The 13610-nt window shown below is 28.8% G+C and overlaps 1 protein-coding gene across 2 annotated transcripts; it reads left to right on the plus strand.

Moving 5' to 3' along the window:
* Positions 1 to 3166: 3166 nt before the first annotated feature.
* Positions 3167 to 11591, plus strand: LOC129988695 (keratin-associated protein 6-2-like). 2 transcript variants are annotated; one of them, XM_056096968.1, is made up of 4 exons: positions 3167 to 3262; positions 7520 to 8114; positions 8589 to 8852; positions 10081 to 11591. In XM_056096968.1, the coding sequence occupies exons 1-4, from the start codon at positions 3242 to 3244 to the stop codon at positions 10287 to 10289; spliced, it is 1089 nt and encodes a 362-aa protein (XP_055952943.1). In that variant the 5' UTR covers positions 3167 to 3241; the 3' UTR covers positions 10290 to 11591. The 2 variants fall into 2 exon arrangements, with proteins under 2 accessions (XP_055952943.1, XP_055952944.1); XM_056096969.1 differs by lacking the exon at positions 8589 to 8852.
* Positions 11592 to 13610: the final 2019 nt, after the last annotated feature.

Here is a 13610-nt window from a genome sequence, read left to right on the forward strand (position 1 = left end):
CAAATTAATTAATAACCCTTGCCTAGTGCCAAGTTAATAAAACAACCCTTGCCAAATTAATTTACACCCCTTGCCTAGTGCCAAATTAATAAAACAACCCTTGCCAAATTAATTAACAATCCTTGCCTAGTGCCTATTCAATAAAGCAAGTTTTTGAATTGTTTGACTTGTGATAAGACATTATTTTTCGTTAAGAAACATTCCTTCTAGTCGATAATATAGTATACTTTTTTTTCTGATAACTTTACTGCAAGGAGTTTCTCCCACAGAAGTGCCATTTGTTGCGTGCTCTCTGACTGTCCAGCTCCAATTACGTCATTTTCCCGAAATTTCAAAAATAAATAATAACTGCAGGAGTATTTTCCCCTCTACTTTCGCGTATTCTTAAACAATATCTATGTATGTAAAACGCTAAAGTACTTGGCGCAGAAATCGCTCTTATTATATACCATCGAAGGGCAACAGTTAAATGTAAACAAATTAGTATACGGATATTTCAGACTACTTCATCGAACGTTCTTATAGCTGCATTTAATTCAATCCTTCGCTCATTAATGAAGCTGAAAATATTATTTGAAATGTTCTGGTGGCTAAGTCTCACCAAAAACTCTATACTCAGAGGAAAGAAGATGTAAAAGAAATCAAGAAATACCAAATTTACAAACAAACAAAATTTAATCGGGCACAGAAGTAAAGCTTAACACTTTTCAGATGAGTAATTGATATGATTTACCATTAGAAATCGGTGATCATATCTTGCAAAACCTTTATTTTACAAAAATGATTTTCATATCATGTCAAAAAAAAATTATCTTTTTAATAATATCTGTTTTATTACTGTGCTATAATTTTCTTTATTTTCAATAACTTTTGTAATATAATAGATAATTTATCACTTTAATGCTATGACACTCAAACTCACCAGTCATTTGCTATATTATCATTTATCTTAATTCATTCAATTAAATTTATGTTTTTCGGTCTTATTAGATAACAAGGAAAAATTTTAAAAATATATAATTCACATTCATATTTCACAAACCCCCAAAGTTAATGATCTGGGCAAACAAATTGATCACCAAAGGCGGCTAGTAATATATATTTTTCGATTCTCTTGATATAAGTTGGCTTTATCCGCTCTCTTTGCGAAGGATCAGGAGACGAAACAGGCTCGAAGATCACGGCAAAATTCGCGAGTAGGATTGCCTCTTCCACCCCCAACCCCCTTTCCGAAGCATTGGCTTAGGAGTGTATCGTCAATTATGTTTCTTGCCCACCAAAGAGTGTTTTTTATACTTTGTAGTGCAATAAAAAAAGAAAAAGAAAACGAATATCATTTGTATGTACCTCTTTTTTTAGATTATTTGATGAGCGTTTTGAATTAAAAATGATTTCGCAAGTATATCGACTAAAACATTTTAATGTATAAAAAAGTTAACATTTTTAAATGTTCTTAATTTCTTTCAAAACTTTTCTATTTATTGCTAAGTTATAAAAATCAAGTACTTATCTAAATTGTAAAAAGTTCTTTCTGAATACCGAAACTAGATTACTAAAAAATGTTAAAAAGCACATAAATATATCATACATACCTTATTTACTTAGTACATATGAACCAAAAACTTCCTACAAAAATATTTCACCGTCTGCCAATGTGAAAAGCGAAAGCAAAGCTTTTGCTTTGAAGTTCGTATATAAAATGTACATATTTTCTCATAAACAAAACCATTTGTAAAAACGTATGACTAAAAACTATGATGAAAATAATTGTTTGAATTTCCTTATAGCAACAAAAAAACTTTGTTGCCAGTTAAGTTAAAAATTTTCCAAAACAAAATATAAAATTAAAACAGAAGTAAAATTGTTTTGTAAAATTGATTGTTTGAATTTTAAAACAGCGCAATAATATTTTTATATCATGAAATGCTTCAAAAAAGCATTGAAATCGAAAAACCAGAAACAACAAACAAATTATAATTAATTATTACATAATTAAAAATCTAACTAATATTTTGAAAACTCTAACTCTCTCTCCGCACCCACTAATAGTAAAAAACTTGAGCGATATTTTCACAAAGTTGTTGGCATTCTGAATGCTATAAAATATTGAGAAAATATCGCAACAATATTTATAGATCTTATAGAAACCCCAAGTCCAATCTTTATTGTGCTTTGCAAAAACCAAATATTAACAAATCTAATTCTATTCTATAATATTGTCTCGTATTGCCATCTGTTATCTATACTACTGACATTATTACTAACAATTTTAAAACTGTCATCCCAGTATTACGGTAAATAAATATTTACATTCTTTTTTAAAAATTCTTTCATAACTTTGCAATTTTTATGATAATACTTTAGACTCGAAATTATTCTAAATATTCAAAACATGCCTCGTTTTCCCATAGTTTAGATAACTTACAATCGAGAAAGATAAAGGAAATGAAAAAAAAAAATAAATGTTTTTGAGAAAAGAAATAAAAAATTTCCAGGCCATCAAAAATGTCTCAAAAACTGGATGTTATTTAGAATATTGAAAAAAAAAAAAAAATGCAGGGATTTTTTGCCATTTATGTAGTTAACAATCCAGAATTTAGATTGGCAACGATATTAAAATATTTAGTTTACAACGATGTAAAATCCAAAATTCTAAAAACATCTATAAAAGAGCAACACACCAACAATATACTGGTCAAGAAAAAAAAAAAAAATTCCTCATATAGTAGAAAAAAATGCTATTATCGTCCATCCCCAAACAACGTGGCAGAGAAAATTGCACTAGATCATCCCAAATACTTAAAATGAAACCGAAACCTATACTTAGGGCCGGAGACATCTGTGCTACCAGAATCAAACACAGCGATCTCAAAAAATCGCCTGCAGCCATGCAAATTAGTTCGAACAGAAAATGGCGGGAGGAAATAGAACTTCCCAGGCCGACTTTGTTCCCCTGTCAAGAGTTCCTTCACACATGAACAATGAACTCTGGGTAAAAAGAAAAAAATAACTCGATTTTTGAGAGTAGAAATGATAAAAAAGAATGTTTCTACCTTCTCTTTCTCCAAGAGGAAAAAGTTTGACACTCGGATCACGTGGTTTGTTGTGTTCGAGACCTATATATACTGGTGGATTACTTGGTGAAAATCATTCCATTCATTTGTTTTCATTCGAATAGATCTCTTCAGGAGGATTTGTTTAGATCGTACTGCCAACTGAAAATTTGGAACTTTATTTTACAATGAAGACTGCTTTTATATTGGTAAGTTTTGGCAACAGCTTTGAGAGAGAGGAGTTTTCGAATTTTCCCAAAAATATTTCGTTTAGTTAAATCAACTAAAGTTATTGCTGATATTATTGAAAGAATTAAATAAATAACTATTGATGTGAAGAATAGGGTTTGTATTATTAAACTGAATTAAAATATTATCTTATTTTGTAATGATGACTGTTTTTTTATTGGTAAGTTCGGCAACAGTTTTGTGAGAGATGAGTTTTAGAATTTTCGCTTGGAATGTTTCATTTGGTTAAATCAACTAAATTATTGCTGATGTTATTGAATCAATTAAAAATAAATTTTTAGGTGAAGAATAGGATTGGTATTATTAAATTGAATTAAAAATATAATAATAAAGACTGCTTTTATAGTGGTAAGTTTTGGCAACAGTTTTGAGACAGAGAAGTTTTAGAATTTTCTCAGAAATATTTCGTTTTATTAAATCAAGTTCGTATTATTAAATCAAAGATATAACTGATATTATAGAATGAATTAAAAAATAACTGTTTAGGTGAAGAATAGAATTTGTATTATTAAATCACATTAAAAATATTATCTTATTTTAAAATGAAGATTGCTTTCATATTGATAAGTTTTGGCAACAGTTTTGAGAGAGAGGAGTTTTAGAATTTTCTCAGAAATATTTCGTTTTATTAAATCAAGTTCGTATTATTAAATCAAAGATATAACTGATATTATAGAATGAATTAAAAAATAACTGTTTAGGTGAAGAATAGAATTTGTATTATTAAATCACATTAAAAATATTATCTTATTTTAAAATGAAGATTGCTTTCATATTGATAAGTTTTGGCAACAGTTTTGAGAGAGAGGAGTTTTAGAATTTTCTCAGAAATATTTCGTTTTATTAAATCAAGTTCGTATTATTAAATCAAAGATATAACTGATATTATAGAATGAATTAAAAAATAACTGTTTAGGTGAAGAATAGAATTTGTATTATTAAATCACATTAAAAATATTATCTTATTTTAAAATGAAGATTGCTTTCATATTGATAAGTTTTGGCAACAGTTTTGAGAGAGAGGAGTTTTAGAATTTTCCCAGAAAAGTTGCCTCTGGTTAAATCAATTAAAATTATTGCTGATATTATTGAATGAATTAAAAAAATAACTGTTCAGGTGAAGAATAAAATTTTTATTATTAAATCTGCATTAAAAGTGTTATCTTATTTTATAATGAAGAATGGTTTTATATTGGTAAGTTTTAACAGCAGTTTTGGAGAAGTTTTAGAATTTTACCAAAAATATTCCGTTTTGTTAAATCAATTAAAGTTATTGCTGCTTTAACTTTGTTGCTTTAACATTCTTACTTTCATAAACTTAATTTCTTATTTGATTTAACAACTTGCTAAACTGTATTGCCATTATATACTCAGTTTAATTTCAGGAAACTAACAATTATAAGTTCTTTTTCTCAACTTTTGCATTAGAATTCTAATTTTCACAAAAATTTTATATAATAATTGTCCTTATTTTGAAGAAAGTAATCAAAAAAGTTTTGTAATACGGGAAATAAAAAACTACCTTAATATCTAACTAATAATAAAATATTCTTAAATAACTCTTCGTATTAAGAAAAAACTTTAAGTTCAATTCATATACACATTTATTATATTACTTTTACTCTATTTTTTCGGATAAGAATAAATATAAAATATTATATACTTTCAGTCTTACAAAGAATAAACTTTAGTCAGAAGTTGGGCATAAATATTTCAAAAAAGAAAAAAAATTAGAATTTGAAAAATTATTTAAACTCAAAAGCGATAGCACACATTATTGTGGAATACTATATTTTCACTCAAAAACAATACATTTAAAAAATTTCAATACGATGGTATAAAAATCGTATGTTAAACTTCCATTTTTATAACTGTTGTGATTGTGAAAAGAATTTTACACATAAAAAGTATGGAGTAAAGTTAATTATTTTGGTAAATTACATAAACTGTAATAATGTAAAAAACATTAATCGGCTCCCACAGAATTAGTTTTAATTATATTCATGTTCCTATTTTTAAATTTCATTTAATAATCTTTTATAATACGATCAATTTTAAATTAAAGTCACTCCATTATAATTTTGAGAAATAAATGAAAAAAGTAGATTTTTACAGAATAATGAAGAGTTTAAAATTTTGTGGCAAATCTGAATTTAAAAATTCGAAATGACTCTACGTTTAAATGAGAATTTTTTGATAATTTAATTATTTATGATTATGAATTTATGAGAATTTAATTATATTTATGATTTTATGATTTTTTAAAAAAAATTTTGGTGATAAATAGACGTTAAACTTATAAAACTGAAAATATTATAAGGAGCCTATAATATTTTCAATTTAATATACAAACTTGACTTTCCAAGGCGAAAATCTCCTTTCTCTAGGCTCTGACTAGTCTAAATGTAAGTCCAATTTTTTATCCCAAAATCTTATATTAATAGCTTAAAGCCTGATTGATTTTTTCTCTAATTTTTTAATCAGAAATCCAACATTAAAAGTAGCATTTTTAATTGTTAAAATTCTTTTCCAATTAAGGCCATTAAAAAACCCCTTTAAATTTAAGCAATTGAAGTAATACAGAATTTTAAGAACAACGGCGCTTTAAAATTATCATACAAACTACTGTTTTATATGATTTTCGATATATACCACGCATTTTGAAATAAAAAATGTAGCACTGAACCACACAAATGCAAATGTAAGCAATTTTGAACAAAACGGATAAAAACGGCATACATATATGATAATAGGGATTAAAAAGATTATCCTTCCAATACACCATTCAGGAAGAGTTTTAAAATAATTTTTTGTTTTCCCTAAGTAATAAATAAGTAATTTTACTTCTAAATATAAAGCAATTAGTTCTGCTTGATGGAGCGTCTTTTATATGTATGTGGTATTAAAATTTTACAATAAGTAATTGCTTAATAATCTATTTATTTTTCCGTGAAATATATCTGATTAACTAAAAATAAAGTTTTAGTAATTACTCATTTTGCATATGTAATTCATTTGCATGTCATTGAAATCTAATTATAAACAATGAAATAAACTGACATCTAATCAATGATGTTGATTTATTGTTCATATATTTTTTTCAAACATACAATATGATTGAGAAGAGTTTGAGTGGCGAAAAGTAGTGGATGGTTATGTTTTGATTTGATTTTAAATAGATATGTCTTAAGAGAAGTCTGAATGGTGCGTTTTGCTTGAGATATGTGTTTTTTTAAAAGAATTATAACACGCTTGTGTTATTACAATGTGCATAACCATGGTAGTGACCAGAGCGACTAATATTTCATGAAGATAGTAATCGCTCTGAAATACCCCAAAAAGTTTTTATTGTAATCTTGAAATAGTATTCGAATTCGATGAAAGTACGTTAGATTAAATCTTTTTGAAGAGTTCTTTATGTTGCTCATTCCAATGTCTTTTTTGAGAATAATGCTTGTGAATTTCAAGCGTATTAACAAGAAATCGTCAAATTGCTTAAAGAGTAATTCTATTCTCTTCTACGTCTATTACGTGTTCAGTGGAACAACTATAAATAACAGCAAATTATTGATCCAATATATTCAGTTTCAAACCCCAGCCTATTTGAATGTAAAAATACTATAATATATTTATGAACCTTAAACCGGCGTCCTGGCTAGGAGTAGGGCATCTTCCCCGGGTTCGAGTCCTGGTTCGGGCATGGTTATTCTTTACTCTGTGTTCTATCTGTGATGTGTTTGAAAGAGCCCTCCTCTAAAAAGGGGGTTGTGCAAGCGAGTGTGTGAATATCATCTTCATATGAGCTAGAAGTCAGACTCCTGCCCTCGGGTGCTCAGTTACATCACAAACCCCGACTTAAAATTGCTGACCTCGTCTGCATGCTTGTCTATGACAAGTGCTATACGTAACAACAATGAACCTTAAAGATTTCTTCGGGTTAAGCAATTCCTAAATGGATTTCTTTTTAATGATACAGAAATGATTACTATATAGATGATATTATTTAACTGCAAACATCAACAAATTGAAACATAAAATTTTAATATAAGTATTTCCTCACTTCCCCGAAAAAGCGAAAAATGATTTATTCAATTTTATATCTGAAATAAGAGGGTACAAAATTAAAAAGAACGCTACGAAAAATGATAATGTACAGTATTTCTTGAAATTGCTAATTTTTTTTAAATATATAATTTCCATTTTTTTTCCCTCAACAGTGTGCAGTGGCTTTGATGTCGGCCACGGTGGCGAACGCCAAAATGGCAGAGAAGGTCAGCGAAGATGACGATTTCGTCGTTTACAGGATCCCAATCAGAGACTTAGATCTCCAATCCGAGGCCAGCAGGATGTCTTACGATGAGGGATTTGATTACGGAGGTAGCCTTGGAAGATCCAGCAGTAAGAGTTCCAGCAGCAGCAAGAGTTCTAGCAAATCCACTGGAGCAGGAAGGGGCAAAGGATACGGCGAGGGATCATCTTCTGCCGGACATGGAACAGGACATGGCGGATCTAGCAGCGGCCATGGCTATGGAGGCAGCAGCGGAGGATACGGAAGTGGCCATGGCGGTAGCGGACATGGAAGTGGAGGATCCGGATATGGCAGCGGAGGATCTGGTTACGGTAGTGGAGGATCTGGATACGGTAGTGGAGGATCTGGATATGGTAGCGGAGGTAGTGGATATGGAAGCGGTGGTAGTGGATATGGCAGCGGAGGATCCGGGTACGGCAGTGGAGGCAGCGGTGGTAGTGGATACGGCCGTGGAGGTAGCGGATATGGTTATGGAAGCAGCGAAGGAGGATATGGCCAAGGAGGTAATAGTGAATTTCACACTAGTAAATTTTATATTTTTAATATTTTAAAATAATGAATTGTGACCTGTATGGCTTTAAAAACATTTTTACTCCTTTAAAAATCACAAATTTGTATCAAAAATATCTTGATTGATTTCCAAAAGAGTAGAGAGAAAAAATTGATGTAATTTAGGTTCCTTATTCAGATGAAAGTTAGATTTTAACAGGAATATGACGATAAAAAATCCATTAAAAAACTACCAATTCTACAAATAAGGATGGATATGGTTTGGAGAAAGATTAATATCAGCCACAAATGTATTAAATTCAGGAAAACAAATGATTTATTTGAGGCATTCATGAGGGTTTCCAAAATGGAATTGAGAATGAATAAAAAAAGATTTATAGTAAGATGATAATTTGTAAGAGTTTCTCATAAGATTTAGAGGGCTATGAATATTAAAAAGCTTTGACCCTTTGTTTTAAATTTATCAGGGCAAGCTAGCTACACCCCTGGTGGATATGATCGCCACCTCAGCACTAGCCACAATCACTATGACGATGAGGAGGCAGACCACCCCAAGATTGTCACCAAAACTGTCACCACCAGCAGCGCCCACGATACAGGGCTTAACTCAGCTCCCCAGTACAGACAAATCCCAGACAGCGTCGGAGATCTCAACTTCCGACTTGCTGATTATTTGAAGAACGCCCCCGGACACGAGGCTAGCACCAAGTATAACCAGAAACTTTTCGAAGGTAGGCCCTCATTATTATTCATCATCATCAGGGGCATATCATCCTTCACATCATCATTAAATGAGAGACATCGCCCAAAGAGTTCCTGATGAAAATCATCATCTCTCGCAAAAGAATTTGGCATTTATGATATAAATATCTCAGGGAACTTTTAAACCTGGGAGTTCATGCCCATATCAGCATCTTAAGCATATCATCCTTCATATTCATGATTGATTCATCATATTAGATTGATCATTTTAAAGGTTCCTAATGAAATCGTCATTTAAAAAAATAATTTTCATGCCTACAATTGAACAATATGAATTTCTTCATCTTACAACTATATGAGTTCATGTTGTGGTGAATATTTAAGCCAGAAAATCACTTATATTCATGACTGAATCATCATCTGAGTCACAAAATCACTCATATTCACGACTGAATCATCATCTGAGTCACAAAATCACTCATATTTATGATTAAATCACCATACGAAATTTATGGTAACTAATAATTCATGATTAATAAGTTATTTGATTTTTATTATCTGAAGTATTAATATATCATTTAAAACAAATATGTTCGATTTCAAAAATTGCCTTGCAGAATTACACATTTAAACTAAAGTCTTAAGAAATTTAAAAGATTATCTCAGTCTTCTTCATGATGCAGTTGTAAACCAATTCAAAGTATACTGATTTGGTAGAATTGCTTTAAATTGTCCTTTAAGATAACTCATGAAAAAAATTAATTTAGTCATCTAAAATCTATGCAATTAACAACCCACGATGAGCCCTCATATTATCAAAATTTAAAAATAACTATAAGCTTCATCTTTACAACGCTTCTAAAATTTGGTTGGCCCGCATTGCAAAAGATGCTTCATAATTATTATTTTCTTCAAATTAAGCATGAATATGACGGGAAAAAATACTGTGTGATATTTCTTAAATCTCATCTCTTTAATTTATAATACAAAATAACCATTCTGACCATAGCTAAATGTTTCTATGTACACCAAAAAATAATAATTGTTTTGCTACATAATTTAATTAAACTAAATGAAACACATATTTTTAATTTCTGTAATATAAAGTGTACAAAAAACATTATTATAAATCCTTTTCTAAAAGGAAAAAAAATCAATAAAACTATTTGAAAATGGTCTCTTCTTTCATGTAACTTTAGATATATAGTCATATCACGTGGCTTCCAAAATATTAATAAAATGTATTTCTGTTTACAGGATATGGTGCTGAATTATCTGAAGCCGCCCCTGCTTTCCGATCTGGACAGAACTTCAATGTCAACGCCTTCACCCGATCCCTCAACCAAAATATGGGAGCTTTCAAGGCACCTTCCTATAGAAGCAACGGATACGCTCCCCAGGCCTCAGTGATATATCCTACTGCCTACGCTCTCCGACATGTTGGATTCGGCCTAGGCGGATTTTAAAGAAACCAAAGAAGTCCTCTTTAACCAAATCTATGTGATCCAGAATCACTTCAGTCCAAAGAACTTGCGACCCAGACCATCGTTGCTCCGTTAATTGAATAGTTTTCTCATTTGTAAAATGGGATAGTTTGGGTTGTTTGACTTCCGAAACAATTTGGACTCACTTGATTAGTTGTCCTTATTAGGACTTGACTATAATCAATTACCCGCATCAGTCCACTTCCGCAACAACCTGATGATTCAGTCAAGATGGTGAGTTAGAAAGATCTGGGCAGTAATTATAGGAAATATTCACGCAATAGCATGGAAGCCGATGATCTATCATGCGTATCAACAAGTTTTCGTCTGTCTATTGAAAATTGCTCCGATAACTCCATAAAAAAACGGTTACATAGTTTTATAGTTAAGGAAAATTTCACACTCTAGATATCATCATTTAAAATCGATTAGCTTTTAAGACAATTATTTTTAAATTGCCAATTTCGCACGTTATTTTTATTGATTACACACTTTATTAACATCATCTTTTTTGTGCAATATTTAATAAGTGTCTGTAACTATAATATAAATATGCGATTAGCGTTAAAATTTAATTACTAAATATTTAATTACCAATTAATAAGTAATAATTAGTAATTAATATTTAATTACTAATTACTACTTAATCATAAATCATTTTAAAGTAAATTTTACAACAGGAAAAAAGGAAAGACTTAAAATATTATTAATTATTATTATCATTGGCATGTTATGAATCATTTAATAGTTTCTATATGCAAATTTTTTCGTTTTTTAACTATAAAAATAAACTCATTAGAATGAAGTACTCCTATATGAAATTTCATTGACTGAATTATTTACATAAAACAGATTTAGTATAAAAAATAGGTTTAAGACAGTTTTAAGCTGGCTGTTACGATAATAACCCAACTTCGCAACCAAACGTTACATGGAATAGATGAGAGAATTAACTTATTTTTCTGTGATAACAAACGGATTTTTGTCTGGAACAGTTGTGAAATTATTTTGATACGCCTCCCTTAAATATCTCAATTCTTCACTTCTTCAGCCTGCAGAAAAAAGCAAAATATATCTTTCATAATCTGCCCTAAGAATCTTCGCCCTTGTCTGACCTTGTTTTCCTTAATATATTTCCAAAAGGCAAAAGAGCCTTGGTTTGTAATTAACTCTTCCTCTTTTTTCATTCATCTTATTGAAATATTAAGAATATCATCTCTTTGTTATTTCATTTTCATCAGCTGTAAAGTTATGAGAAAATAAAGATTTTTGTCTTTTGAGAAATGGTGTGTTTTCTTTTGTTTTTCAATGAAATATCCATGTTTGAGTTTTATTTTTAAGCAAATGTAATCCAAGTTTGAATTGAACCAGATTAATCATTTACAAAATCCCTGAATGAGACAGTATATCCCAAATAATTAGAATAATATCAAATTTGGGAGAAAAAAAATAGATGTAACTGGTTTGATGATATTTTACAAAGTTACCATAGAGCATCAGATATTGTGAATGATTAATTGCTATTTATTTATTTAGTTATTTGATATCTTAATATGCAATAAATAAAATAAAATAATCTTTTTCTCCAATTACAGAAAGGACAGAGACTGATGGAAGATAAATATATAATATTAATATTCCTTTAATTAATCTTCCTTCAGATTATAAAAGACTAAAAAAAATTAATATTTTTCTCATCTCATGCAGTCTATAGGAGTTTTAAAATATTATTTACTGACTATAAATAACGGCATGTTACTGTTAGATCTGATAAAAAAAACTTGTAGATTTATTTAAATGCAGCATAAACATGTTCAACTTTTATTTTCGTGTAGCTTTTCATTTTTCTTATTCTTCTTAATTTTTTTTTAGTATCTTTATATTCGCCAACTTCACACGTAGAAGTTTTTAATAATAAAGTCCTATGCTAAATAATAAGGCTTATTTATCTTTTGAAACGTTGCCTTAATTTTGTAAATTGTTTCAGTCAGAACAATAAGCAAATACTTTTGAAATAATGATGTCAAAACAATTCATTTGTCCTTGATTAAAGCCAGAAGTTTAAATCAAATAAACAAATGGAACTGATAATGTATTTCTGAAACTATTGTATAGGGTCACACTATTATAAAAAAAAACAGAACTCTAACTTATTAGGAAATATGTGAAAAATAAGTTAGAAAATTTAATCTTTATAACATGTAAATTAAAACATGAAATATTAAGTGATAAATAAAAGAAGATGATAAACTACTATTACTATATTTAAAATATTCTTTTTTTATGGTTTAAAAGGTGATATGTTGCTGCGCAATCTAGGTTAAAATTTCACCAAATAGGATTTTTTTCTCTTAAGAGTAGTTCCGGCAGACATTTTTATTTCATTAAATAGTAGAAAATAAATAATGTATCTGAATTTCTTTTGTGTCACGATAAAAAAAAAACTATCGAAATTTTATTAAAATAATACAGAATTATCAATATTATTAAGCTTTTTTTGAAAATTATTGTCTAAGGGAAATATTGTTTTCTATATTTTTATATTATATATTGGAATTTAGCTATAATAAAAATTTTAAAAATATATTTACTAACTTATATTTAAAAATGTTTAAGTGTCCTATGCGATTTAAATTTTCAAATTATTATACAAATACATTTAGAAATTTGGATAATATTTTATTTTTTAATTTATGTTATTACCAGCGAAATCAGATGTGTTTTTAGAAGATGATGCCAATAAATACGCGTGCAAGATCTAAAATTTAGTATTATTATTATATTTGAAATATATATAGTGGCAACAAACATAAGAATATAACAGAATGCATAAAATAACGGAGATGAAGTTGAAGTATATTTGATTTTCGATTTGTTTATTTTCAAGTCCGATTTGCCTATTCGAAAGTTAATTTTTAAGAAATATCTTTTTGCAAATGCACTGAATTCTAAATTGAATGAATTGCCCATAAAAGTGTACGAAAAGTATTAAAGTGTACGAAACCACTTTTGCTACTTAAAACTGAAACTGACTTTTAATTGTTTGCAGAGCTTTGGCTTTTAACTACGAAATCAAAACTTAAAAGAAAATTGAGATTTATTTTAGTTTATTATTTAATTTCTTTTTACATATTATATATTATTTTCTTATAAAAACATGTGATACATTTCAAAGAAATAAGCCAGAGAAAAAGAAAAGATAAAAATTGTTTTGAGAAAATGTCGTTTGAAAAATACTTATATATCTTGAATTAATATCATCCCTTAATTAGTAATTTTATTTAATACAACATATTTAATTCT

Source organism: Argiope bruennichi, chromosome 10, assembly GCF_947563725.1.
Source record: "Argiope bruennichi chromosome 10, qqArgBrue1.1, whole genome shotgun sequence".
Taxonomy (NCBI): Eukaryota; Metazoa; Arthropoda; class Arachnida; order Araneae; family Araneidae; genus Argiope; species Argiope bruennichi.

Excerpts from the sequence above, each read along its gene's own strand:
- LOC129988695 (XM_056096968.1), top strand. The coding sequence starts at position 3,242 with ATGAAGACTGCTTTTATATTG. Across the intron at positions 3,263-7,519 it reads TGAAGACTGCTTTTATATTG|TGTGCAGTGGCTTTGATGTC; the intron begins GTAAGTTTTGGC and ends TTCCCTCAACAG. Across the intron at positions 8,853-10,080 it reads TAACCAGAAACTTTTCGAAG|GATATGGTGCTGAATTATCT; the intron begins GTAGGCCCTCAT and ends TTCTGTTTACAG.